The 25,236-nt window shown below is 38.3% G+C and overlaps 1 protein-coding gene across 1 annotated transcript in view; it reads left to right on the forward strand.

Moving 5' to 3' along the window:
• Positions 1 to 25,236, forward strand: part of PDK3 (pyruvate dehydrogenase kinase 3) — a 49,723-nt gene that overhangs the window by 21,798 nt on the left and 2,689 nt on the right. The window contains exons 3-9 of the mRNA XM_056505607.1: positions 3,348 to 3,419; positions 10,864 to 11,048; positions 13,153 to 13,242; positions 16,431 to 16,508; positions 18,592 to 18,668; positions 19,875 to 19,976; positions 20,571 to 20,681. Coding sequence (XP_056361582.1) covers positions 3,348 to 3,419; positions 10,864 to 11,048; positions 13,153 to 13,242; positions 16,431 to 16,508; positions 18,592 to 18,668; positions 19,875 to 19,976; positions 20,571 to 20,681 — 715 coding nt within the window. The remainder of the gene's footprint in view (positions 1 to 3,347; positions 3,420 to 10,863; positions 11,049 to 13,152; positions 13,243 to 16,430; positions 16,509 to 18,591; positions 18,669 to 19,874; positions 19,977 to 20,570; positions 20,682 to 25,236) is intronic.

Below are 25,236 nucleotides of genomic sequence, written 5' to 3' on the forward strand. Positions count from 1 at the left end.
GGAAAATAGTTACAATAAAACCTTACAATGGATAAGGTTATAGCTTGTAAAATATCAAAAGTAAGTGTGAGGTTTGCACAATATGTTACTCAGTTATATGTAAAATTGACATTTTATTTAGCCCTGGACAAATTTCTCTATTTTTCTTTAGTGCTTTTCCTTACAAAGTGCTATATATTTCCATTTCTCTCTTGGGAAAGATCCATTAGAGAAATACGTACAGTTTGGGGATTAATAATTGTTTTTTTCTCTATTTTCTACATTGAGACTGTACTAACAAGATTGTGTTACCATGGAGATTTGTTTTATCATTTTAGTGCTTTGATATTAGAATGATTGTAAAGGAAAATCTTAGTGAAATACACATCAGAGAAAAAGCAGAAGTACCTTGTATAATATTTTTTAAGAAAAGAAGTCCCAGAGCTGACATTATGGATCTTTGCAGTGCTTTCATGTATGAAATGTGCCATTCTAAAATTATTGCATTTGGTAGACTAACAAGAATTCAATCTGCGTGGCAGTAATTAAAAGAAGAACAAGGCAAAAGGGTTCTTGAAACCAAAGAGCTTGGCCAATGAATTGTAGTGTATTGTGATAAAAAATTAAACGCTAGAAAGACAATATGTTTAAAGGGCATAGACTGTGATTTCTGCTTTTGATGACTCACCAAGTATAGCAAAATGTAACTGATGTTCTCTTTTTCTCATATATGCTGGATTTTTTTAGATTTGTATTCTGTATAGTTGTATTGATTTATTAATGCAATTCATGCATTATTCTGGTACTTTTTTTTTTGTTCTTTCTGTCTGGTAATTGTATGTGAATTATGTTTAAACATCACAAGGGCTTGCTTTTCATTGCTTGATAAATCCTGTAGTTACCACCTTAATTTATTGCTCTCGGCAATGCTTTCAAAAGAAAATTCAAGGAAGTAGATGGATTGTATGAAAAGGGAATAACTTTTTCACACACACTTTCAGAGGAATGAACTGCATTGCTGGCTGCTCACCTGTCCTCAGAGTGTAATGGTGGTAGTCGTTAAGACCAGAGTTATGAATATACTTTTAAACACATTTTTTTCTTAATTTTTAAAGTTTTGAGCTGTTTAGGAGAGACGGAGTAGCATGGGGGGCTGAATTTGGTGTACAAACTGGAAATCACACCTGCATAAAAGAAAAAAAGTGTACAGCATTTGCAGCTCTGAGTTTCTATTCAGAGAGTTAAGAAACAAGGTGTTGCAACGTCCCAGATTGGGTGATGTACAGTGGTAGGCACTGAGCAGTGGGTTAGGGTTGTTTGACATGAAGTGACTTTTTTCTAGCTTGATTTAGTCACAGGCTTGGAAGAAATTTAAGTAACTTAGGTTTGAAGTTCCCCTTTTCTCTGAGCTAACTTGCTGGATACAGTTCTTTTACTAATGAATTTGACTTCTAAAGTAGTATTTCCTTTACTTTAAAATCGGAGGAGAGACCTCTAAAGAAAAGTCATTGCCTGTTTCCGTAATTTCACCAATAATGACAGGCAACCAGTCAAATCCACACAGTACAAAAATCAGCACTGGCAGCATTCATTGCTGTTTTATCCTTGTGTCTGCACAGGATTGCTGATGTTTGACATTTATGGTAGGAGGTCTGTATTAAAAACCTGTGTGGTTGTGGTGGTGTATTTCAGAAACAGGACTTTGCTAGTATTTTATGATGACAAGTGTGAAGTGAAGAACATGTACATCTTTGAATGAGCATTATCATAATTTAATTGTTGCATGTGAATCAGATGAGTTCAGGAGTGTGATGGCTGTGAATTGGTGTGGTGCCATCTCTTAGCAGCATAAAATAACATATTTTAAAATAAGCAATACTAGAGGTATGAGCTTCATGCCCTATTTGCAAGTGACAAATATCTGGGGTATTTCTGTAATGGTTCCTTATGTTTGCAGGAGGACACAAATGCACTAAGGGACAGGAGCTGGTGTTCCTGTGCTGACAATGTTGAAAATGTCAAGTGTCCCTAAGGAATGTCACAGTGACCTGTGGCTGCAGCTTGAAATGGGGGTGGAGTAAGTGGCATGTGGTTCTGGAGGGAGTCACATAGACAACAGAGCTGTCCTAAGCTTCACTGAGGCTTGAAGTTGCAGGGTGAAGTTTCATAGCCTTGTTAAGCTGGTTTTAACATAGAGCTGCTACCAAAAGACCTTATGCACAGGTCATTTTGTTGAGCTGACCTAATCTCCTGTAAAGGGAGGCTTGGTTACTTGTTTTGCTTTTCCTTGTGAAGGGTCTGTGGTTATCTTTCCTCTCTTTTGTTAGCTTTTGCTGTTTAGACCTTTCAATTAGTTGTTTTCATGTGCAGGAAAAGTTTATTTGGTTTTTCGTCTATCTATTTCACCACTTCTGGGAGTTGGAGCTGTTGACATGAATATCTGATTAAATCTGATTAGTGTTGATATTGTAGTTTGAGTGACAGTGCTTGACCAGAAGTGAAGAAGGGAGAGCAACATGGAAGCCCTCCCTTTTATGTGTGTAATTGATACCCTGTGTGATTTACCTCAGGAAACAGGTCCTGGTTCTGTAGTTCTTAAAGCTCCGTTGGTGCTGCTGAATGCATCTGCTCCAGGGGTGTTAGCTGCTGCTGGGCAGTGCTGTGTGTGAGGTGGCACAATTCATACTGGTGTTGTCCTACAGAGCAGGCTGGCCACCTTCAATCTGAGGGCTTCTGATTTGGGTCCTCTGTGCTACCTCTGAGGCCCTAAGCCTCAGCTAATCTCATGAACTAAATGTGAACAGGGGAGAGCTGTGTTGTGTAAGAGGGGTTTTTATGAAACCTCGGGTTGTGTCACACACGGGAGCTGTGGGAGTGTGTGAATGGGTGTGCTCTCCTGGAGTGCTCTGGTAGGACCAGCTTGGTGCAGTCCTTTATTGTGCCTTTTGGGGAGTATTCCCCTGAGCTTTATTTTGAGAGAAAAGTTGGATTGCTCTCTGAGGAATATGGGAGCTACCTAAATCTGTACAGAGTGGGTGAATGGAACAATCAAAGTACAGGGACAAACCACCTGAAATTACAGACGTACTTGTGCAGAAGTTTTGTTTCTGTTAACTTCAGTTTGATTTATATAACAATTTTCCTGAATTGCAGACTGTAAGGTTATAAATAATACTTTTTAACTTAATATAATATATTGCAGTTGCTTTCTTTTCCTTTGTTGCAGCATCCCACTTACCTTTGCAGAGAACTGTGTACTGTGCATCTATTACTTTTACGTGACCTTGTAGTCTTAAAATTAAAGAAATTCAAAAGTATTTTGGGTTTAAGTATTCTAATTATCTTTTTATAATTTTTGCTTATTTCAGGTACATGCAAAGTTTCCTTGAGCTTTTAGAATACGAAAATAAAAGTCCTGAGGATCCTCATGTTCTGGATGAGTGAGTAATTTATTTTTTCTAACCGTCCATTTTAAAAAAAAGTGTCTCAAATACCAAGTAGTTTTGTACTACAGGAAAACAGGTACCTTATTTGTAAGGTAGAATATGTATGGCAAAAGCCAAAATTGTGATCTGGAATAGAATGTAGGTATCCAAGTGCTTTTTAGCAATGTATTTTGTATTCATGCAAATTGGTAGTTTAATAAAAGGCATGAAATGCTTCTTCCAAGGCTATATTGAGGAAACAACATGGATGTGAGACTATACTTGCATATCAGCTACTTAAAACTAAAATATCATTTTAGTATACATTGAGCTTAGTGCTCTGTTGTGTATAAAGTATGTTAACATATTAATAGTTTGATTATTTTTTTCAGTTTGAAAGCATTCTAACTTCACAGAATAACATGACTTGAGAAGAAAGGAAGACTTAACCAATTTTCTTTTTTAACAAAATCATATTGAAATTGCCATTACAATGTTTCCTTGAAATTTATATGCGTAAAACAGAAAAGAGCCCCACATGTGAGAGCAGCAGGTGCAACATATGCATCAAAGACTTGAAAACAAAACAACAAAAACACACACACACTCCTGTCCAACACTAGGGTCTGTGGTTACCCTGTACCTACAGCAGTCAACTTCTTGCAGGGCTTTTTTATTCCATTAATTAGCTTTCTTAGGGTAGTTTGTCTTTCAGATTTCTTTTTAAGCTCTGAAATCCTGCATGATCAAGCGCTGCTTTATAGAGTTTCATAAAACATCTTGCTCTGTTTGTGCACCATGTGGCCTGTGCTGTGCAAAAATGGTGTTTTGCCGTCAGCAAATTTCAGATACATTGACTGTCATGTTACATTAGGTTAAATAAGGGCTTTCGAATGCATTTCGAATGTTGTGCTCTTCTGGTTGAGGGCAGGTTATCTGAGATCTTGATACTTTAGCTTTTGTTTCAACTAGTACATATAGGAGAAGCTCAAGGGCAGAAGTAGGTAGTTACCTGCATGGCAGAGCTGTAGAGGGAGCCATAAGGATTACAGGCTGACTGATTTGTAGTGCTATTGAACAGGGGGAAAGTAACCATTTACTCAGAGTGAGTACTATGCTGGAATGCTGCCTGCAGTTCTGGGTACTACCTTTTAAGAAATTAAAACACGGACAGTACTGATGTGTAAGGAACAAGATTTAGAGACTTGGATACTTCCACCTCTGAATAATGCTTGAAGGCATCTGTTTAGACTGGCAAAAAAGATACTGGAGACACTGGAAGTCTGTGCCAGAAAAATAAGGTTGCTGTAAGAAAAGATAATTAGTTGCTATAACTGAAGAATTGTAGAATTAACAAATGTATGGTTTTTATTAAAGTTGAGAATATGTGCAGGGCAAAAAGTAAGAATTGTGATATTAATGAGAACAGACTGAAGGCTATAGAGCATCCCATTATAAAAGCTTTTGTAAATAGATTAGATAGTTTTTAGTGGCATTCTAGCCATGCTTATTCTGTAGAGGGTAAATCAAATCAATTTTTCAACCACTGCTAGCTGTTACATTTTGTGATTCTGTATTTACTGTTTGTTGCTGACACAGGAATTTCTGTTTGTGACTAGTTTATCAGCAGGCTTTCCTTTATTTGAATTAAGTTACCTAAACGTAGGTGCCTGTTGCCCTTTGAGATGGCATGAAATGTCTGAAACACCTGACTGAGCTTGGCAATTGTAACACAGGTCCTCTTAAGCCTATAATGTCCTGGATGTTTGGGTTGAAGCAAGGTGGTTATGTAGGTTCTGAAACCATCTTTGGTGTTATGTATTTAGGTAACTGAATTCCAGCTTTTTATGAACTTGAGAGGTTCAAGGTAGATCCTAGTACAATAAATATATATATTTATAGAGGCTAATGAGTAGTTCTCTTGGAGATCTGTTTTTAGAGTCTTTTAATTAACACATGAATTATCTGCTTTTGCCATATGGATATGGCATTCTTGATATTGTTTCATGGCAACTGCAAATATTGTTTGTGATGCTCTATATGAGTATGGCAGAACAAATATTTCATAATGAAGCAAATATCAATATCATTCAGGATAACTATTTCTTAAAAGCTTTGAAATCTTGCAGTTGTTGTGTTCTGTGTAATTAAGTACATATAATAAGGATGCATGGAATTTATTGCTACCTATTGAGGTGAAGTTCAGCTAGGGTCTTTGATAGGATGAGCTGTCTTCTAGACTGCATCTGGCCTGTGAAATGAGATTAAAAGTATATTAGCTGATTAAAGAGCAGATTTGTTCTTTTTGGCAGTATTGGATAGGCTATCTAAGATTAGAAAGTTAGATTTACTTTCCTCCTCTGGGATGTCATCTATTCTTAACTTACTGAAGGCTATGCCATTTAATTGCATATTGACCTGTAATTAGAATTTTTTTAATATTCTTTGCAAACTGTCTTTTGAAAATACTCTTATCATATTTATCTTATAATAACCCACAGATAAATCTAACAAATTTCTCAACTCCTGTGTCTATATTCCATGTTGCTGCTATCTAGCCCTATTCTATTTTTATGTCTTGTGGTCAGAAGCATATCAGTATGGTCAGAAAGTATCAGGAATGCTGGTAGTTAAATGAGCTGCTTTTCAGTGGGGAAAACCCCCACATTTCCGAGTTTAAATTTGCATTAAAATTTTCTGTTATTTTCTGATTGCATGTATCATTACATATGGAATTTGAGTCATCTATCTGGAACTTTAAGTGTCTTTAGGGAGGCATAAATGGGAGTAGTTCTTCAGCCAGATTGGTTTGCTTAAAGAAAAACCTGGAGGATTGTAAAGTATGCCTGGTCCTTTGGACGAAAGCCTTTTTTGTGCAGGCAGTATCTGTGGGGTATCTGAGTACCTTGCCAAGAGCAGCCTATAATGAGGAGCTGGAGCAGCTTCATCTCTTGGCTCCTGTCCACTGTCCTGTTCCTGTGTGGACCATGCTGTTGGACAGCACATTTTACATGTTAATGTTACAGGGTGTATGGCTCGTAGTACAGAAGATCCAGCCTTGCATCCTTTGGCCATCAAATGCCCATCTTTGTCCGAGGCCTGTGGGGTATCAGGTGATTTAGGCATTTCATGATGGCCCCCATCTCTTCTTTTTTAATTAGTGTCACAAGATGTGAGTCTTGCCCGAGTGGAAGTGCCCTTGTTCTTCCTGTACCATCCCAGCAGCTTCTGTTTGGAGCTGAACATGCTGTCCACCTTAGATACTTAAAGAACATGAAGAATAACAGAGAAATTAAAGAGCGCTTTGTTGGACTTGCTGTCAGCTGAGATGGACTTTAGTTTCTATTCTGGCTAATCAGGGTAACAGTAGCAGAGAAGGGGAGCTGAACTGATCCTTCAGTGAGGTTGGATATCCACAGATGTGCTCTGTCAGTGTTGGCAGTAGTTCTTCAATTACTGTTTTCTAAAATGGTGCAATGCTTTTATCAGTTGAACAGCAAACTGTCTCCTGACTATTTGTAGTTTTATCGCTGCTTGTCTGGGGAGCCTGCTCTGGTATTCTCAGAGTTTGGGCTCTCTTTCTGAGGAAACAATTTTCTGTATTAGTGTTACAGTGTTATAGATATCTTCCATGTACTGGCACAGCTGTATGTGAGGCCACACAGTGAAGTGAATTGGGAAATGGATGTAGTGGAAGAATAGCCCAGTTTCAGCTCTGTGGTCCCTAAAATGTTAGTGTGTGGCCAGCAAAGGCAGCAGTGCCCCTGCAGTGAAGAGGGTGAGTGGTTATAGGAGTAGGTGCAGAGACTAAACTAAAGCTAGTGTTTTTCAGAGCAGCTCAACTTTTCTCTGCTCCTAGTGAATGAATTGGAGGGCAGATGGATGTTCTTGGGCATTACTTTTTTGTGAACTTTGGGCAAAATCCTTTGAAGAGATTTTCTTCCCTTGGCACTGTTCTCATGAAGTGTTTCAGAAGTGTTTCAGTTTCTCTGTGTCTCTCCATTGGCAAGCAGACCTTATGAAGCCTCACTGCAGCATTACCACATTACTGTCAGTGTGGGCATTTGTCAAACGGTAGGATACATTTTTGGTAACACAAATATTTTTTTTGAGCAGTAGAGGTGTCAGGTGGAAGTTTTTCTGCAGCTCTGCCAAACAGTGTGATAACAGGAGCCCTAAGATAAGGTGTCCACGCTTGGTGAAGGGTGCAAGCGGGCAGAAGTGTTGGAAATTTCCCAAGATGTCACTATCCAGTAAACACACAGAGGTTGAAGCTGAGTTTCATAAATTGAAGGGTTTGTAAAACATGGTGTTCGCGTGTGCTCTCAAAGGACACTGGGTGCAGCCTCTACACCGCCGAGTTTCTTTCTTTGTGACCCTCTCAAGGGAGGGTGTGCAGGGGAGTGTCCTGGAGCTGGCAGCCACTGAGGCCATCAGCTGCCAGCATGTCTGAGATAATACACACAAGGAACTTGGTAAACAAGGAGCCTTCCTTTCTGCAGCACTGCAGTTAAAATAGTGGTTCTGTAAGCAGTTTGTGCTAAGTAAATATTGGAGTACCTCTGATTAAGAAGGTACCATTTTGTTACTTTTACATAATGTGACATGCTACTGTAATTAGGTTTGAACTTTGGAAGTAGATACACTTTCTAGTACAGAAATCTTTCAGAGTGTGAACTTCTACCTCACTTTCTGGTGATACTCAGCTGCCAGCTAGCACTGATTCAAAACAGAGCAGCCGTTCAGAAAAACCCCAACCATTGCATTTGTTGCATATAAAAGGGTTTTTTACCCTACTTACCACATTTGTGTTTTTCATCTTTCAGGTAATATTATGCATAACAGACACTAAAAGAATTCCCTTTGTCTTTATATTGACTTTCTTATGCTTGTTTTCTTGCACTGAACAGTAGATAAAAATACAGGTTATTAGGAAGTTAATTAATGAATGTCACAACGCAAGTTATTTCTTGTATTTCATAATTTTTTAGCCTTAATTTAACACCTGTGGTAATGCTTTAAGTATTCTTCTGTTAATATAGAAACCTCTGAAGCTCACTTAACTAATGTAGCTTCTTATTAATAATTTCTCATTTGTCAAACCAATTACATTATTTATTCTTTGTGGTTTTGAAAATACACAGAATTGTGGACAAAAGAAAATGATAAACAAAATTTTCAGAGCTGTTCCGGAGTACTCCCAGTAAATCCCATAAACAGTTTTAAAATTCCTTGATATTCCTTGAGTGCAATAAAAGCTTTGTGGCTTTCAGGGGTGTAGCAAGTAGAGGGGCTGTAAGGAATGAGTGTTAAGGTTAAGGAGATGTGTTCTGATTTGTGCTCTGTTACTTTGAAATGTGCCTATATTCTTTTGTGTTTGCTCCTTTAAAAGCATCTGCTTGATGAAAACACATGAGTGAACTGAGTTATCTTGGAAGATGGAACAAGAGGTTTGTCATATCAGTGCAATAATGAGGCATTCCTTTATTATATATTTAGTAATATGCTGACTAAGCTTCAGCTATGATTTTGCTGGTCTGCAGCAGATAAACCTAAGCCCTTTGCCCTTTGGCATGCTCCGTGCATTTAAGCACTTTGGTTGTGGGATATCAGTGAACAATTTGCTTTCTTGGCATCAGATAGATATTGTGAATAGTGGAGGTATTTAAAAACAAATAGCAGAGCAAACAACAGGAGGGAGAGAGTGTTGTCAGTTCTGTTTCAGATGTGATTGTAACCGTTACTTCCAGCTCTGCTCTTCGCTAGGGTCTTGTTGCTCAGAAACAGAGAAGCAGCCCAAGTACAGCCAGGCACCAGTCTAACGGCACCTCTCAGAGGTAACAGATCACACAGTCAAGACTCAAACACTAAAAGTCTATAAACCTTTTAGGCATTAAATGTTCCAAGCTGCCCAGTCAGCAAGACTGGTAAGAGGACAGTCATTTTGCACTGTGATAGTATTTAGAATGGGGAATTAGGCAGTTAAAACTTCCCCTTTTCTATGCAACAGAGTAGTGTTGAAAGACTGCTGAACTGTTTGTTAATACACAGATAAAAACGGGTAGCAGTTTTAGGATCAGGAAAAAACTAGTAAAAAGGAATCCTACATTCCTATGCAGCTGGCAATGTAGAGTGGGAGAAATTATTTTAAAAGTGTATCACTTGTTAAGAATGGTATAAAACAAATTATTGTCTTGACTAAGTGGTGCTGAAAAGGAAGAAAACATCTGATTTAAATGTGGTGACCAATGACTGGTCTTTTTTTCCTTTTTTGGTGGTCTTTGTTCTTTCCCTTGCTCATTTGCCAGGGGATTGGACTAGAAGACCTTTCAGTGATTTCTGTGATTCTTTCATTCTACTTTGGATAAAAATAGTTAATAAATTTATTTTCAGTATTCATTATAAATCTACAAATAATGTTCTGTTGATGTGGTTTTTTTTGTTTTTGTTTTTTTTTTTTTTTTTTTTGTTTGTTTGTTTGTTTGTTTTTTTTTTTAAAAAGATCTGTAGAGTTGAAGATACAAGCACATCTGAACAATCTTCCAGCTTTGCTTTCTTTGGAAAGCTGCATTTTACCATTTGTACTTTCTAAAACAGCATTGCATAATCATTGTGGTGTTAACATTAATTTAATATTGGAGAATGTAGCAGAGTTGAGTAGTACTGGTTTTCTGTGTTTCCACTTCAGAAAGCTATTAATAATTGGCATTTCAAGTATGTATGCATTTATATGTGGGGGGGAAAAAGGATAAGCACATTGAAGATCATAGGTGTTGAGCTGCCTTGACAGGAGAAACAGAAATCCTCCAAGCTCTTTCAAAGGAAAGGCATGTTAAAAGCTATGGGAGTGTTCTCCTAAAAGTTGCCGAGCTCCGGAGGAGAGCTCTGTTGTATTCACTCTGCCATCCAGTGGTGTCAGAGGAAACTGAACAGGAGTCACACAATTACACTATGTTCTGGGATTTTCACTTAGCCCAAGAGATGCCAGGTGAAGGAAATGGATTCAAAGTTCACTGCATGGGTTGAGGTGTTGGGAAGAAAACACGATTTTTTCTAAGGAAATGATAAAGGGTGATCAGATTGTTTTTCCTGAGTTTCCTTTCCAATCTCCCAGCTACTGTTAGAAGTTGCAGGGTGTGACAGTTACTGCAGAGCATATGATTGCTGTGAAAGATAATCTTTTACTCTCCATCAGTGTTCAAGAGAGATTGATTTCATTTCAAGGAATATTTGGGGGAGGAATAACTTAATTTGGGGCTCTAAATGCTTCACAGGTCTTGTGAGTGAGAGTTGATCAAATACTTCTCTTTAAATAGGCTTGTTTAGGTATTATATTTTTGTATTTTCCCTCTTATATTTTTTTAGTGACTGGGAGGCATAGTAAACAGATAATATGGTTATGCTGTTGTTGAGTTTAATTTTATTTCTAACAATCTATTTCTGATTTTGTTTTCTCCAGCTTTTTAGATGTTTTAATTAAAGTCAGGAACAGACACAATGACGTGGTTCCAACCATGGCACAAGGGGTGATTGAATACAAGGAAAAATATGGCTTTGATCCATTTGTTAGCAGTAACATCCAGTATTTTCTAGATAGATTCTACACCAACCGCATTTCCTTCCGTATGCTTATTAACCAACACAGTAAGTAATTGCTTTTCTCCTCCTTGAAAACTCATTGATTATTGCTTGTAAATCTGAAGATGAAGCTTTCTTTTGTATTTTTTTTTTTCTTTCTCATGCCTATTCTGTGCTCATTATGGCAAAAGATATACTGGCAACTAGTTAATTTGATACTTTGCAATGATAATGATAAGAAATGAATCCAAAACACCAGTGTGCTTTCTTTTAGAATTGTCAGTCTTTGTTTAGTGAGGCTGTTGCTTTTTAGTCTTGTTGGCCGAGACGGCTTGTGAAGTGATACATGAAGTATTTTTAGGTAGTAGTAAAGTAGCTGTATCTCCCTACTCACAAAGCTTTCAACATAGTTTGTAGAGCTCATGTTTGTTTCATAATGAAATGCAAAGGTGCTGTAAATTTTGAATAGGTTAGGTGCTATACATATTGTTTTTTCTAGCAAGTTATCTAGACTTTCTTGCCTTCTAAAGAGGTTAAGTGTTTCTAACTAAAGTTTTAAATTGTATCTCTTGTCTTCCCTTACTTCCTATTTCCTGTTGATGGATAAATGTTGGAACTAGTCATCCTTTGTCATTAGGTTCTGTTTCATTTGTTGTTACTAATAAACTCACTTTTTTATATTCGTATTACAGAGTGAAGGGAGTTACTTGCACAGCTCCTATTAACCAGTATGTGCAACCATGCAGAAAGTGATCTATGTAAAGTTAAGGACAGTCTTCTGGTCTGTTTTAGTGTGTCTTGTGCCTTTTAGCTCTAGAGCTTCATTCTCTGCTCAGTATTCTGCTTTTCTGAGCTCTTAGAAATTGTTGTATGCTACAGATGATGTGGATGCTGGATTGGAGTATGAGGTGTTTTACTATAAGTTGTGTGTCTTTCCAGTAACCTTTCATGTGACTAACAAATGCCTTCCTCGGCATGTGTACAGATAACTTCAATGTGGCAAAGCATACAAAATGAAATGAATGTACAGCTTTTTCTTTACTTGCACCTGGGCAGAGAGCTGACAGACATAAAACCAAGTTAAAAGGCTTTCATCTAAGAGTTCTAGCAATAGAGTACAAACATTGTCCTAATAGAATTCTTGGGCTGAGTGCTAGCATAATTTGCACTTATTCTAAAATATTAAACTTGATTCATTCAACTGAACTAGCTTTTCCTGTGGATCCTCCTCATTAACTGATTGGAGCTTAAAACTGCTTGTAGATGCTTAAAGTTTAGTTAACCTTGTATAACGTCAGTGTGTTAGCAGTGTTAGTGGTCTGTCTGTGGTGGCAAATACTAATCTTGAAGCACTGAAGAAAAAGATAATTGGAAAGCAGAATGCAAACCCAAGTTTTTATGTAGTTTGCATTTCTGTTCCTACATTCTTGGCAGACTGTTTCCTACAGTGCTGTTCTGCAGGACACAGTGCCCAGTGTCTGAAAAGTTTTCGGATCTAGACTTTTGCTCACCTCATGCTGCACCTGCTTCATGTAAGAGCTCACTAACTTGCTAAAATGGCAGAAAAACACTCCTGAAATAAAGTACAAAACCTTGCTACGTCTTTGAGAGTCTTCTTTAAATTCTTGGTGAGGGGTCTGGTGAGTACCAGACCCTTCTACAAAGAGGGAGTAGGGATCAAACTGCTGAGATCCAGGGAGAAAGTCGAGTGAGTGAGTGAGACCTCTGTGCCAGCTGTGAAATTGCAGCTTAGGTGAGTGTAAAAGGCTTTTAATGTTGCCTTGCAGTTCCATGATCCTTTTTACTGTAATGTTTTCATTGTTGTGAGTGCTTCTGTTCTGACATAACAGCGTGAATGAAGTGTTTTACATTTTAATTTTGTCTAATTTTTTATAATCTGCTTTGAAATTTAGGTTTTCACCTTAACTGTCCCACATCACAAATTCTGTTTTAACTAGTCTTAGCTGTAAAAACTGAAATTTAAAAAAAAGGAAGAGAAGATGAGCACTTAGACAAGTAGTCTTCTTAAACGAGGATTCTGGCATTTTACTGGAGTATCTTTTTACTAAATAGTGCAGTATCCAGTAAATCTCAGATACCATCAGATTGAAACTTTCTGGCCTGCCTCAAGGGTAATAAATCATTTACTACCATTTCTTTTTTATTTTAGCACTTCTGTTTGGTGGAGATATTAATCCAGCTCATCCCAAACACATTGGAAGTATTGATCCTAATTGTGATGTGGCAGAGGTAGTTAAAGGTAAGATGAAGTTAATATTTTTGTGACTGAAATCCCCCAACTTAAAATATTCAGAAGGATTTTATTGAGATATGAAAAACTGAAAGTGATTTAAATCCATTTCTTTTCTTTTTTTATTAAATGAAAGTTCTGCTCACAATAAAGCCCTGGGCGTACTGAGACTTTCTAATGTCTTCATTATTGAGAAGAGAGAAATTTTTGGTCTGTTAACAGAACTAAAAAAGCAATTTGATTTTTGATAGCTTTAGTCTGTACTTTTAGATATCAGACGAAATGCCTAAATGTTCTGTTAAACTTTAGATATTTTTTTCCTGAAATACTTAGAAACAGGTTCTCATGTCCTGTTTTTGTACCACATGCCGATATTACAGAAAACTGAGAGTAAGTGAAATTTCCATTTTGTTTAGTTTTGTTTAGCTAGGCCTTTCAGTAAAATGTCCTCAGGTGTAGAGATATTCCAGTGAAACTCCACTTTGCTCTGATCATACCACAGCTTGTTCTGTCTCCTGCAGAAGACATGGATTTGGTGGTTGTACCTGACTGATCTGCACAGTCACACTGGAAGTCCTGTTTGCTCTGTGTTGTGAAAGCTTTCAGAATGTTAGCAAGGAGGCATGAGCCAATGCTGGCTGCTTCAAGAGCTTCTCCATGGAAGGTTCACACTCTGGGAGTATCTATTTGCAAGTGCAGGTCTTGCTGTAGGAGAGAATTCCAGTCTCTGTCTTCGCTGCTGTTTGTGGAGCTGCAAAGGATAGGCAGAATGTGCTTTCCCTTTGGTTTCTGTCAGCCTTTGGTGAAGTGAGAGGGAAACCTTTCTTAAAGTATGACCTGTGTGATAGACCACTTTGTAATGCTTTTTACAGCTCTTTTACAGCTTTTTTCTAGCTCTACTTAGCTCCTAAGGTGACCTTTTTCAGCAGTTTTTTTTTCTTTTAATTGACTTTATTCCACTTTGATCTCAGTATTTTATATGTTACAGCTATGTTGGTTATTTAGCTTTGTCTTCTAATAGCAATATTTGAATAAATTTTGGTTGTGAGATTCACAGTTGCTGCCTTGGACAGGGGAGTGCATAGTGTCAGAAGGTGTTAAGTCCAGTTTTCAAGCAAGTAGCTAAAATAGTTCATGCACAACACTGACCATACAAGGGCATAGCAAACAGTGTCCAGTGTTGCCTTTCAAAGAAACAAAATGTCCTGTAAGATGGGCTGTATAGTCCTGTCAAGGTGATTGGGGCCTTTTCCTTGTAGAATTGATGGAGGGATTAATTTATGTTCTGTATGCTGTACTAGCACCCAAATGTTCTGGTTCACAGGCAGCATTCTGAGTAGTTTATCAGTTAAAAATGTTAATTTTGGTACTGTATGTGGCAGCTATAAACCCTGTATGCCCTTCAGACAATGAAGAAATAATTTAAACAGATACTTCTTGCTTCAAGCAGCTACAGCAAGTGTTGTGTCTGTTTGAGCTGATAGCGAGTTTAGGTTTTTTCCTGGAGCCAGGATTTTAAATTTACCAATAGATCCCTCACTGTTATTTCTTCTTAATCTCCATCCATGCCATGAAGCATGTTTTGAACTTCACAGTCTCTTCCACAGTCTTAGGACTCTGCCAAAGAGTTGACTTTTAGAGGAAGGTGAAATGTTAGACTGCATTCAGACTGTTTGACCTAGAGTTGCTAAGAAACCAGTAAGAAATCTTTCAAATTTTAGAATTGCAGAATGGATCAGGTTGGAAGGGAGCACTACAAATCAAGTGGTCCATCCTCCCTCCCTGCTCAAGCAGGGCCATCCCAGAGCATATGGCACAGGATTGTGTCCAGATGGTTCTTGAACATCTCCAGTGAGGGAGACTCCACACCCTCTCTGGGCAATCTGTGCCAGTGCTCAGTCACTGCACAGGGAAGAGATTCTTCCTCATGTTCAGGTGGAACTTCCTGTGCATCAATTTCTGCCTCTGGTCCTATTGCTCAGCAGCACAGAAAAGAGCCTCCAAAAGGCTCCATCCTCTTGGCACCTCCCCTTCAGGTATTTTTAAGCAGTGATGGGCTCCCCTCTCAGTTGTCTCTTCCTGAGGCTGAGCAGGCCCAGCTCCCTCAGCCTTTCATTGCAAGAGTGATGTTCTCTAGTCATCCTTCTTTCCCTGCTCTGGACCCCCTGCAGGATCTCCAGGTCTCTCCTGTCCTGAGGAGCCCAGAGCTGGGCCCAGCACTCCAGGCACCCTCAGTGGGGCTCAGGGAGGGGCAGATCCCCCCTGCCCTGCTGGCAGTGCTCTCCCTGCTGCCCCAGGATCCCACGGGCCCTCCTGGCCCCAGGGCACTGCTGGCTCAGGGACAGCTCATTGTCCCCCCGGACCCCCAGGCCCTTCTCTGCAGAGCTGCCTCCCAGCAGGGCAGCCCCAGCCTGTGCTGTGCCTGGGGCTGTCCTTCCCCAGTGCAGGACCTGCATTGGCCTTTGCTGCATTCCAGACCGTTCCTCTGCCCTCTCCAGCTGCCAAGGCCCTTCTGAAGGGCTGCAGAGCTCTGGGGGTTTCAGCCTCTCCTCCAGCTCTGCCATCAGTGAACTCACTGAGGAGCCCCTGCCCCTTCCTCCAAGGCACTGAGGGATAAGTTCAACAATCCTGGGCCCAGTATTGAATCTTGGGGGCACCACCAGTGACAAAGCATAACTTAAACTTGCTATCTGTGTTTCAACAGATATGTGTGATTTGGGCTATGGGAAAGTATTTTTCCATTCAGTGGGAAGGAATGAAGAATCTTATCCAGCTTTTCCCCCAAAACACCTTGAAAATTAAGTATTAAAAACAGTATTGTGTTTGGAAAACCAGAATTTATGGCTACAATGTCATCCTTTTTTATTGGAGATGGAAAAGAACAAATATTAAATTGTGATCAGGAAATAAAAGATGAGTAGATTTTGTGGTCAGCCTAAGATTATATCCTTCTGGTTTTCAAGCCCCAAACAAAGAAGAAAAATAGCATCTCTCCAGCACTGTGCTTTTCTTTATAGAGCTTTAGATAGCTTTCCCTTTCCTGACAACTGAGCTATGAGTGTACAGAGTAGAAGAGATTAGATAGAATACAGCTTCATGCTTGTAAACCAGTGCTCAAAGTGAGTGTTCTGTTTGTTGCCTTTCACATCATTGCTAGAAGATTTTAATAAAACAGTGTTTGTTCTGTTGTTTTGTAGATGCTTATGAAACAGCTAAAATGTTATGTGAACAGTACTATACAGTGGCACCTGATCTGGAAGTTGAAGAATTCAATGGTAATTATTAAATGAATTTAACTGATGTATGTAAGAAAATACATTTCTGGTATCTGTGATTTCTGGTTTTGTTAATTGTAAATTATAATTTGAACTATGCAGTTACTTTTGTTCTAATGTGTCTACGTGGGCACCTGAATTATAGTTTGTCATCATGATGCTTACTTCTTTATGCTGAAGGCAGAGTTCTATCTGCTAAATTTACTATCACTTTAAAGAAAATAAACCAAGACTCTTCATAACTGAGAAGGAAACATGCCTGCCTTCTTAATCTTCAAACAGAACTGAAACTTGTTTGATTCCAAAGTGTGCTTATAAGCCCATGAATTCCACTGGTACACCCAACAGAATGGTGAGCCCTTCTATGTGAGATGGCAAAATTGGATTTTTTATTAGGTAGTCTGTTTTAAGTCCTATCATAAACTTCTCACATGAAAATCTGTTTCAAGTTGATTGCAGAGATAAAAATTGGATGATACAAAACTGATGAGACAGGCCTTGTCAGCATATTGACTGCTTTTTGTTCATTATTTTATTGACAAAAGGGAGCTTACTTTTTTTTTAGTTAAAAAAAATTTCCTGAGTGATCCTCTTCCAGATTTTGGACAGCAGCCAAACATAAGACTAAGATGATTCCAAACTTCAGCAGAAGAATTGCAAAATCTCAGAAATAGGGAGAGTGTGATACATGGAATTTGAGTTGCTCAAAGTCCTACTGAGTTGTGTAGAATTATTTCTCTGCACAAGGTGATACTGTCAGCAGTGATGCCTTGCCACCTTTCTCTACCAAATCCAAAGGACCTGACCTTCCCCTTTTAAACTGAGTCATTCTAGAGATTAAAGTACTGAGTGTTGCAGCAGAGGAATCAGTCAATGCAAAATTCATCTGAAGGCATAAGTTAAAAGATCCAACAGTAGAGAAAGCAAGTTGCTGTGAATAAAGAATTACCTGTTTCCTTTAAATTAGCTTGTTATCAGTATGAGGAAAACAACTTTTCAAATTACCTCGCAAGAGCAACAATAACTCATATTCTGCCTCTGTGCCTCAAACAAGTGTGAGTCAGTTTCTTTGGTTTTGGTGAAGGTAAGGGAACTGGAGTACAGACTGACAAAATTAACAAAATAAAGTATCAAGTTGCCTTGTAGAACATTGCTTTGGTCTTCTCCTTTTCCTAGGAGTTTTCACTACTATGTCTCTAAAAGTAATGACTGGGATTATTACCAGCCCTCAGTGCCAGAAAGAATGAAGTTGACTCCAGTCATGTTTTTTGTGCATATTTATATCTTCCTGGAATTTATGAAGCAGATGGTTTGAGACTTCCCTTCGGTCTGAACTGCTGCTCAGTCTGACTCTCTGTTACTGCATAATTTAATGCCAGTAGATATTTGAATGTTGAGGGATGACTTCATCTTCAGCACCAGAACTATCCTGGAATGTATTAAATGCAGCTGTATTATTTCCTGCCCAATCCATCAGTGAGCACTCTGGCATTCAGAGCTGTCCCAAGCCATACCCCTCTGCTGAAACACTCTCAGTGGAACAGCAGTGGACAAACAATCCAGTGATGGTTTGGAATATGGAAGCTGTAATATTGTTTGAAGTACATTTGAAAATTTTTATGAATACTTACATTTTGTGTGTTTTAATGAAGAGAAAAATATAGTTGTTTTTAGAATAGTTAAACAGTAGGTTTTTCTTTACTTTAAGAATCTTTTTGTGCAGCAAATATTATGCCTAAGTAGTATGTGAGCATGTGAATGTTTCCCACTTAAGTAGACAAGTTTTCTTGGTTAACATACACTGTTTTATGAAACCCACCACTGCTTAGTGAAGCTTCATATCTAAACAAAGTCTGCTGACTAGATGGATTTGAAGATCATAATTATAATGTGTTCTTTCAGGTGATAGCAGTGACTAAAATTTCTATTTTTGCTTAATGGAACTAATTTTGAGCTGGGAAAATTAGAACATGCTTACATATTTGTCTGTGCCTACATGGTCATGTTATTCTGGTAAAGGGCAATGCTACAAAATACTGTTTTGAAGAAAAATGATTTGACATTTTTCTTTCTTTTTTTTTAGCTAAAGCTCCAAACAAGCCCATTCAAGTAGTCTATGTACCTTCTCATTTGTTTCATATGTTATTTGAATTATTCAAGGTAGGTTGCACTTATTAACATTTGGGAGGGTTTTGTGATCCTGTTACTGTTGAAATTGAGATTCCTTTCAGTTACAGGTCTTAAAATAAACTTTAGAAAGGAAAACTGAAAAAAACATCTAAGTTTTAAACATTCTTCACTTGTTTAAAAGCTAGACTTCAACCCCTCACTTATGACCTTGCATACTTAACTGCCTGATTTCCCACTTTTCCTGTTGTGCTTTTGTAGCTATTTTGATTAACTTAGAACACTCATGACAGTCTAGTTTTTCAGTTATGGAATATTCATAACCTTGCAGTTTGTATGAGCTTGCTTCTTTATTGATTATTTGAGGACTGTGTAGGATCAATGTCTTTATTGTGAAAACAGGCCCTGTATCTTTGAATAGTGTAGATGACATGCTTTGTTTTGGTTTTGTGTTTTCTGAATAATTGGAACAAGAGTGAAAATGGAACATTTGAGAGCTGTTACATGGTTTGAAAGAAGAGAGGAGGTCTCGAACTGGTGCAGCTGAACACCAGAAATTGAGGGGAAAACTTGTATTTGGTCATAGAGAAACTTTTTCAAAGTACTGTCTTTTGGGGTTTGGTTTCTGACATTTGTCAACTATATTAATTTAAGTCTTCTCCCATTTTGCCATTTGTAACATTAATTTTTTGGCAGAACAGATGAGAATTTGTATGATAAATGTGAGTATATTTTGAGTACAAGTCATGAAACAGGCTGAAGCCAGTAAGTTGTAGCTGTAAAGAACTGGGAGGTAGTGGCAGTGGGAACTGTGGTAACATGAAGTCAGATTGACAGATGGTAACTTGAAAATTATGTGGCCCAGGCTGAGAAAATGAAAACTAGCTTTCTGTGGTGAACATCACTGTTGCTGTGGTGCATGATGGAGGTGAAGGATGTTTTCATCCTGAAGATATATTTACTTGATTTCGCACAGGGAGAGGGGTAAAGTCTTGCTTTCTTTTCTCTGACTATATCAAATAAATAAAAGTTATGTATAACAAGTTGTAATGTAAAAGTTTACTGGGAAATTCATTGACTTGATGGCACTTGAATTTGTGTTAAATACAGCCTTTTCTATCTTCTACACAACTGTAGGGCAGAGTACATGCTACAAAATAAATTCAATTTCTAACTTGTCACAAAAAGCTTATATGTTAAAATTAGAATCAAAGAGACTGTATTTTCTTTTATCTTCAGAATTCAATGAGAGCTACAGTGGAATTGCATGAAGGTAAGAAAGAAGCCTGTCCATCGATCAAAACCTTAGTCACTTTGGGGAAAGAAGATCTATCTATTAAGGTAAATGCCCGAAAATAATACACAGCTTGCAAATGTGCTAGGTTGAGAGTAGTATGACTTTTAATTTGAAAAAGAAAATTAATTATTGTATCTCCTGCTTCACATTCATTAGAGCAGAATATTTTCAGTTGGGAAGAACCTACTAAGAACATCTTGTCCAACTGCCTGACCACTTCAGGGCTGACCAGTAGTCAAAGCACGTTTGTGAGGGGAACTGTCCAAATGCCTCTTGGTCACTGACAGACTTGGGCCATTGACCATCTCTCCAGGAAACCTGTTCTGCTTTTTCACTGCCCTTCCCATCAGAATTGCTTCCTGATGTCCACTCTAAACCTCCCCGATGTTGCAACTTTGTACTATTCGTACATGTCCCATCACTGGATCCAGGGAGATGAGATCAGCAAATCCCTCCCCAGTTCCCCTCCTCAGGAAGCTATAGACCATGGCAAGGTCACTCCCAGCCCTCTTTCTCCAAACCAGACAGCCTAACTGCTCCTTTAGTATTTCTGAAGTAATTTAGGTAATGCTTCTTTATGTTCTGTGGGGTTTTTTTCAAAACCAGATATTTAAAACTCTTCAATTTTCATTCCTCAGATAAGTGACAAAGGTGGAGGTGTACCTCTAAGGAAAATAGACAGATTGTTTAACTACATGTACTCAACAGCACCCAGGCCCAGTCTGGAGCCCTCAAGGGCTGTGCCTTTGGTAAGCAATTGCAGTATGTATTTAAATGTCCCTTTGCATCACTCTGATTTTACATTTCTCTTCACTGCAGTCTGCTGGGTCAGGTTTTCCATTGAGGAAATGGTTTATCATTAGCAAGTCTATCCAGGTAGAACAGGAGAAAATGAATTCTGTTATCATCACTTAGTCTACAGAATAGAAAATTTCATTCTTAGCATAAAAAACCTGCATAAGCACAGTATTTTCACAGGTTAATGGTCAGGATCTTTAGTGCTATATAACTGAGCAGGTGAATGACCTAACGAGCTTCTCTTTGGTGTATAAATTACTGTTAATCTAAGTTTCCTATCATAAATGGATTAAAAAGGTGGGCCACACTGCTCAGCACTTGAGAGGCACCTTCTGGCAAAGCACAAGCTTATACTGAAGCTTGAAGATCATTTTTCTATAAGTTGTGGATTGTAAAACATATCAAAAAAACATAACCAAACCTGCATGTGGCATGAACGTATTTGGTATATTCCTGTTTAATTGGAAATCTCTTATGTGATACTCCTTTCTGAGATGCATCAAGGCCATATTTCAAATAAAAACGTAATTCCCCATAGTTTCTTTTAGGCAAGGAAATTATTTCAGTGTTGAATGTGTAGACTCTTTTAGAAAGCATGATTTAAAAAATATTAAAATACTATTTCTGAATTGTTTTATTAAATTGCATATTGGCTCGTGATAAAAATTATATAGCTACTGTTCCATTTGACTGATTTTCAGTAAGTGGATTAATACAAATACTGTATTTTGCCTCTTCTCATCTCTGCTTCTGATGCAATCCTTTATCTCTAAGCCTGTTGAGAATTCGATTCTCTAAGAAATTTCCTTTCCCTGCTTAGGAGTATTCTCATCTAGCATGTTCCTAAGTGGTTGTTTTTTTCCTCCCCTACTGATAGTTCTGTGCTTCAAGTGCCTTCGGATGAATAATAGGATGTGGGGCAGAGCATGGAATCACATGATTGTTAAGAGTGGAAATGACCTCCCAAGATCAAGTCCAACCTTTGACCAAACACCTCCATGTGAATTAAATCACAGCACTGAGTGCCTTGTCCAGTTGTTTCCTGGACGCTTCCAGGCATGGTGACTGACTCCAGTACTTCCCTGGCCAGCCAGTTTCAATTCTTGGCAAACCTTTCAGTGAAGAGATTCTGATGTCAACATAAACCTCCCTGGCACAGCTTGGGCTGTTTCCCTCTTGTCCACATGACTGTGTTGGATATAAAATATTTAACAGTAAACTGAGGGTAAAATCAGTTCAGAATGACTCAGAGGTAATAAATTTTCCTCTTAGCTTATGAGCAGAAAGTCTTTATGGTGCTGCCTTGGTCCACAGTGGTACCACTGTGGCATGGCAGTGCATTGCCCTGGCTTTACCCTTTGCTCTGTGGGAGGTGTGCAACCCAGCCCTGTGTCTGCACTGACTTGGTACTGATCCTTCTCAGCTCCTACCTCTACAGCACATCTGAGTCTCACATTTCAAACTTCTGCTTTTACATAGAAAATCTTCTTGAATGTGATGAGTGAGAGGGAACAGGCCTTAATTCACATATAAGCTTTTTTCTTTGTCACAAATGGTAGAATCTCTCTTGATGCATAATCTGCCTTTGTTCTGTCTCACTTTTGATCAGCAATTTACCATATCAGGCTACAGGGATTTCCTGAAACCTGTTCTCAGGATAAACTTATACCTTGATTACCAGTTGTATTCACTATTAAACTCTCCCTTCCTTTGTAGCTCTGATCTCTGATTGTAAAATGTGTTCATCTTGGCACTGACACTATACTTTTTTCTTTTTCCAGTGCATCTTCAGCAGTGCGTTGCTCTGTTTACTTTCTCATCTTCTAAATTGCTTACTTTGATTCTGTGACATTTATCCTTGGTATTCTTCCTCAGTTTACCATTTTCAGGCTTTATTTTCCTTTCCCAGTCTATGCCACTGTAGTCAAACCTACAAAGGATCCCCCTCTCTTGTGAGTCTGGCAGCTTTTGCCAGTGAGTCTGACCAATGCCTGCACAAGACTGAATGTTGAGAAAAGCTGTTCAGATCTGGTTTTTATATGTGTGCAGAAAGAAAATCACAAACTGTGAGTCTGTGCCATATCTTGCCACTAACAGGAACAAGGACTTAGCAGAGAAATTTGACAAGTTATGTATTATAGCCCAGATCCAGTTGTAAAAACAATTATGCAATGCTTTTTGATGTCAGTCTGGAAATAAAAATCCTTCAGCAGAAAGGTTCCACATAAATCCTCTTTGTTGTCCATACAGAAGGAATTTCTTTATTGTTTAGTGCCCAGGACCAAACCACTAAAGAATTACAGTGCTGCAGAAAGTTGGTAGTGTGTCATCCTTGACTTAGGTAATATTCTAAGCTAAGCTGGGATGGAGTGTAAATAGACATATTTTTCTGTTCTATCATTTCTTCCCCTTGTTATATGATCCCCTGTCTAGTTTATGAAACATTCATGGAATTGGTCAGTGCAAGAGAGTTGCCCTTCTGCTGACTGGAGAAAATTTTTGCTCTCTGTCATTGCAAATGTTGTTTAAATCCTGCTGTGAAAGTTTGTTACCATGGCAGCATTAGATTCTAGCAGGTCTTAGGTTCATCTGCACTGCATATAGAGTACACATTGAAACACATGATCATGTTTAATGATAGTAGGTGTTCTTAGGGAATTTAATGGTTCTCTCTGACAGCATTTGTTTATAACAGAAGAAATGTGTCTTAAATTAGTTTTAATTTAAATCTGTTGATGCTAATAACACAGAAATGTAATAACTTCCTATTTGTTTAAAGCATACTGTAACATTTAATGATAAATTTACTCTAAGGAGCTTTCCTTTCTCCAGGCAGATGTGCCATCACAGACTGTTATGTCGTCTAGGTCAAGCACAGATCTATGTAGTAAACACACCTCTTGTTAATTGTCTTTTGCAAAATAGACCCTTTGCAAGGCCAGGATTTAACAAGATACTCCTCTGGGGTCTCTGTCTCTGTGGTTCTTGTAAGTTACCTGGTTTGGAAAGCACCCTAAAGGCAGTGCACAGAGAGGCTGACAGGAAATGTCTGAAAGAGGGTTGTATGAAATAATGATGTGGGCTAGCACAGAGCATAAAGGAACAGAACACAAACAGAAGCTGGGTTTTAAGGAGGGGTGGTTCTGGAGTGAGGAAAGTATAAAGTGTTTTCAGTATTGTTTGATACTGCTCTTTACTTGAGCTGGGCCTTGGGGTGTGGACTGTATACAAGTTGCCTTTTGGTCACTGTGCTTTATAATTTCTGTAATCTATTTATTGTCCAGTCTCCAGGAAAGAAAGTAAACTTTCAACATTTTTCAGTTCTTTCTAAGATAGTCAAATTGATTTTTAAGAGGTTAAGAAAGAAATCTTGGAAGTTTTAAGGCCAGGTGTTTGAAAGTGATGCATATGTGTCTAGTGGGAGGTGAAATTTCTCTTTGAGAAATTTAAAACATGATGTTGGGAAAAGTGCACCTAAGCAACTGTTTTAACTCTGTTAATGGACAGCAATAACTATTACAAGCAGTGTGAAAAAGGCATATTTGGCATTTCTGTTTCTCATTTTGCTTAGAAGGACTGAGTGAGCAACTATAAACCAATTTAATACTAAACTTAGAATTCTGTAAAAACAAGGCAAAAAAGGCCAGAAGATATTGTAGTAGATGACAGCAAGAGAATTTGTGATGGACACTGTAGTACAAATTCTTTAATGTTCACTTCTCCCTCAAGGGACTTCTTATAAGTGATATCACATATTAACTGTACATAATGCTTGCAAATCCTTCTTCTTAGCATTCTCATTTTTGTATCATTTTAGGCCTTTGTTTATAAAATTCAGGGCATGTTTATCACTTTTCTGACTGATTGCTTTTGTAGAAATATTATTGTGGAACAAGTTTATTGGTTTTCTGAAAGCTTCAAGTGTCTAATTTTTCTCGTAGTCCACCCATACTTCCTTGCCTTGTATATATTTGGCGTTTTTTTCCCAAATACTTGTGTGCTTGGAATAGTTCCTTTATTGCACTGGATAGTCCTGAAAAATTCAGGTGGGATTTGTGTGCATAACCAACCACTGTGGTTCTCAGCACATAGCCAGTCATCTGAAGGAGTCATGTATTGAGCAAAATCTTATTCCTGGCCCCAGTGAGAGAGACTTGGAGGGTTTTCTTACAACTTTTCTGACGAGAGGTTTGGAAGAGGTGCCAAGTGATTAATCTTGTTGCAGGCATGGTTACGAATATTAGTTATGTCAATTTAAAATATGAACTTTGTACCCATGCAGTTCATTTTGCTTTGAGAATTGTGTGGGCTGTACTATGTCTCAGTCCTCAGGAGATCATTCAGTGCTGTGGAATCCTGGTCTTGTTAAACAGAGAGGATAATTTGTCTTCTATTTGTCTGTGTGTTCCTCTGCAGGATTTTGTGGCCCAGTGGCACCAGCAGTCACTTAATAGTGTGATCTAGATGAAGTAGACGAGCTGTTTCTGGCTTTCTTGTGTAGTCTCT

This window comes from Oenanthe melanoleuca, chromosome 1 (assembly GCF_029582105.1).
Source record: "Oenanthe melanoleuca isolate GR-GAL-2019-014 chromosome 1, OMel1.0, whole genome shotgun sequence".
Lineage (NCBI taxonomy): Eukaryota > Metazoa > Chordata > Aves > Passeriformes > Muscicapidae > Oenanthe > Oenanthe melanoleuca.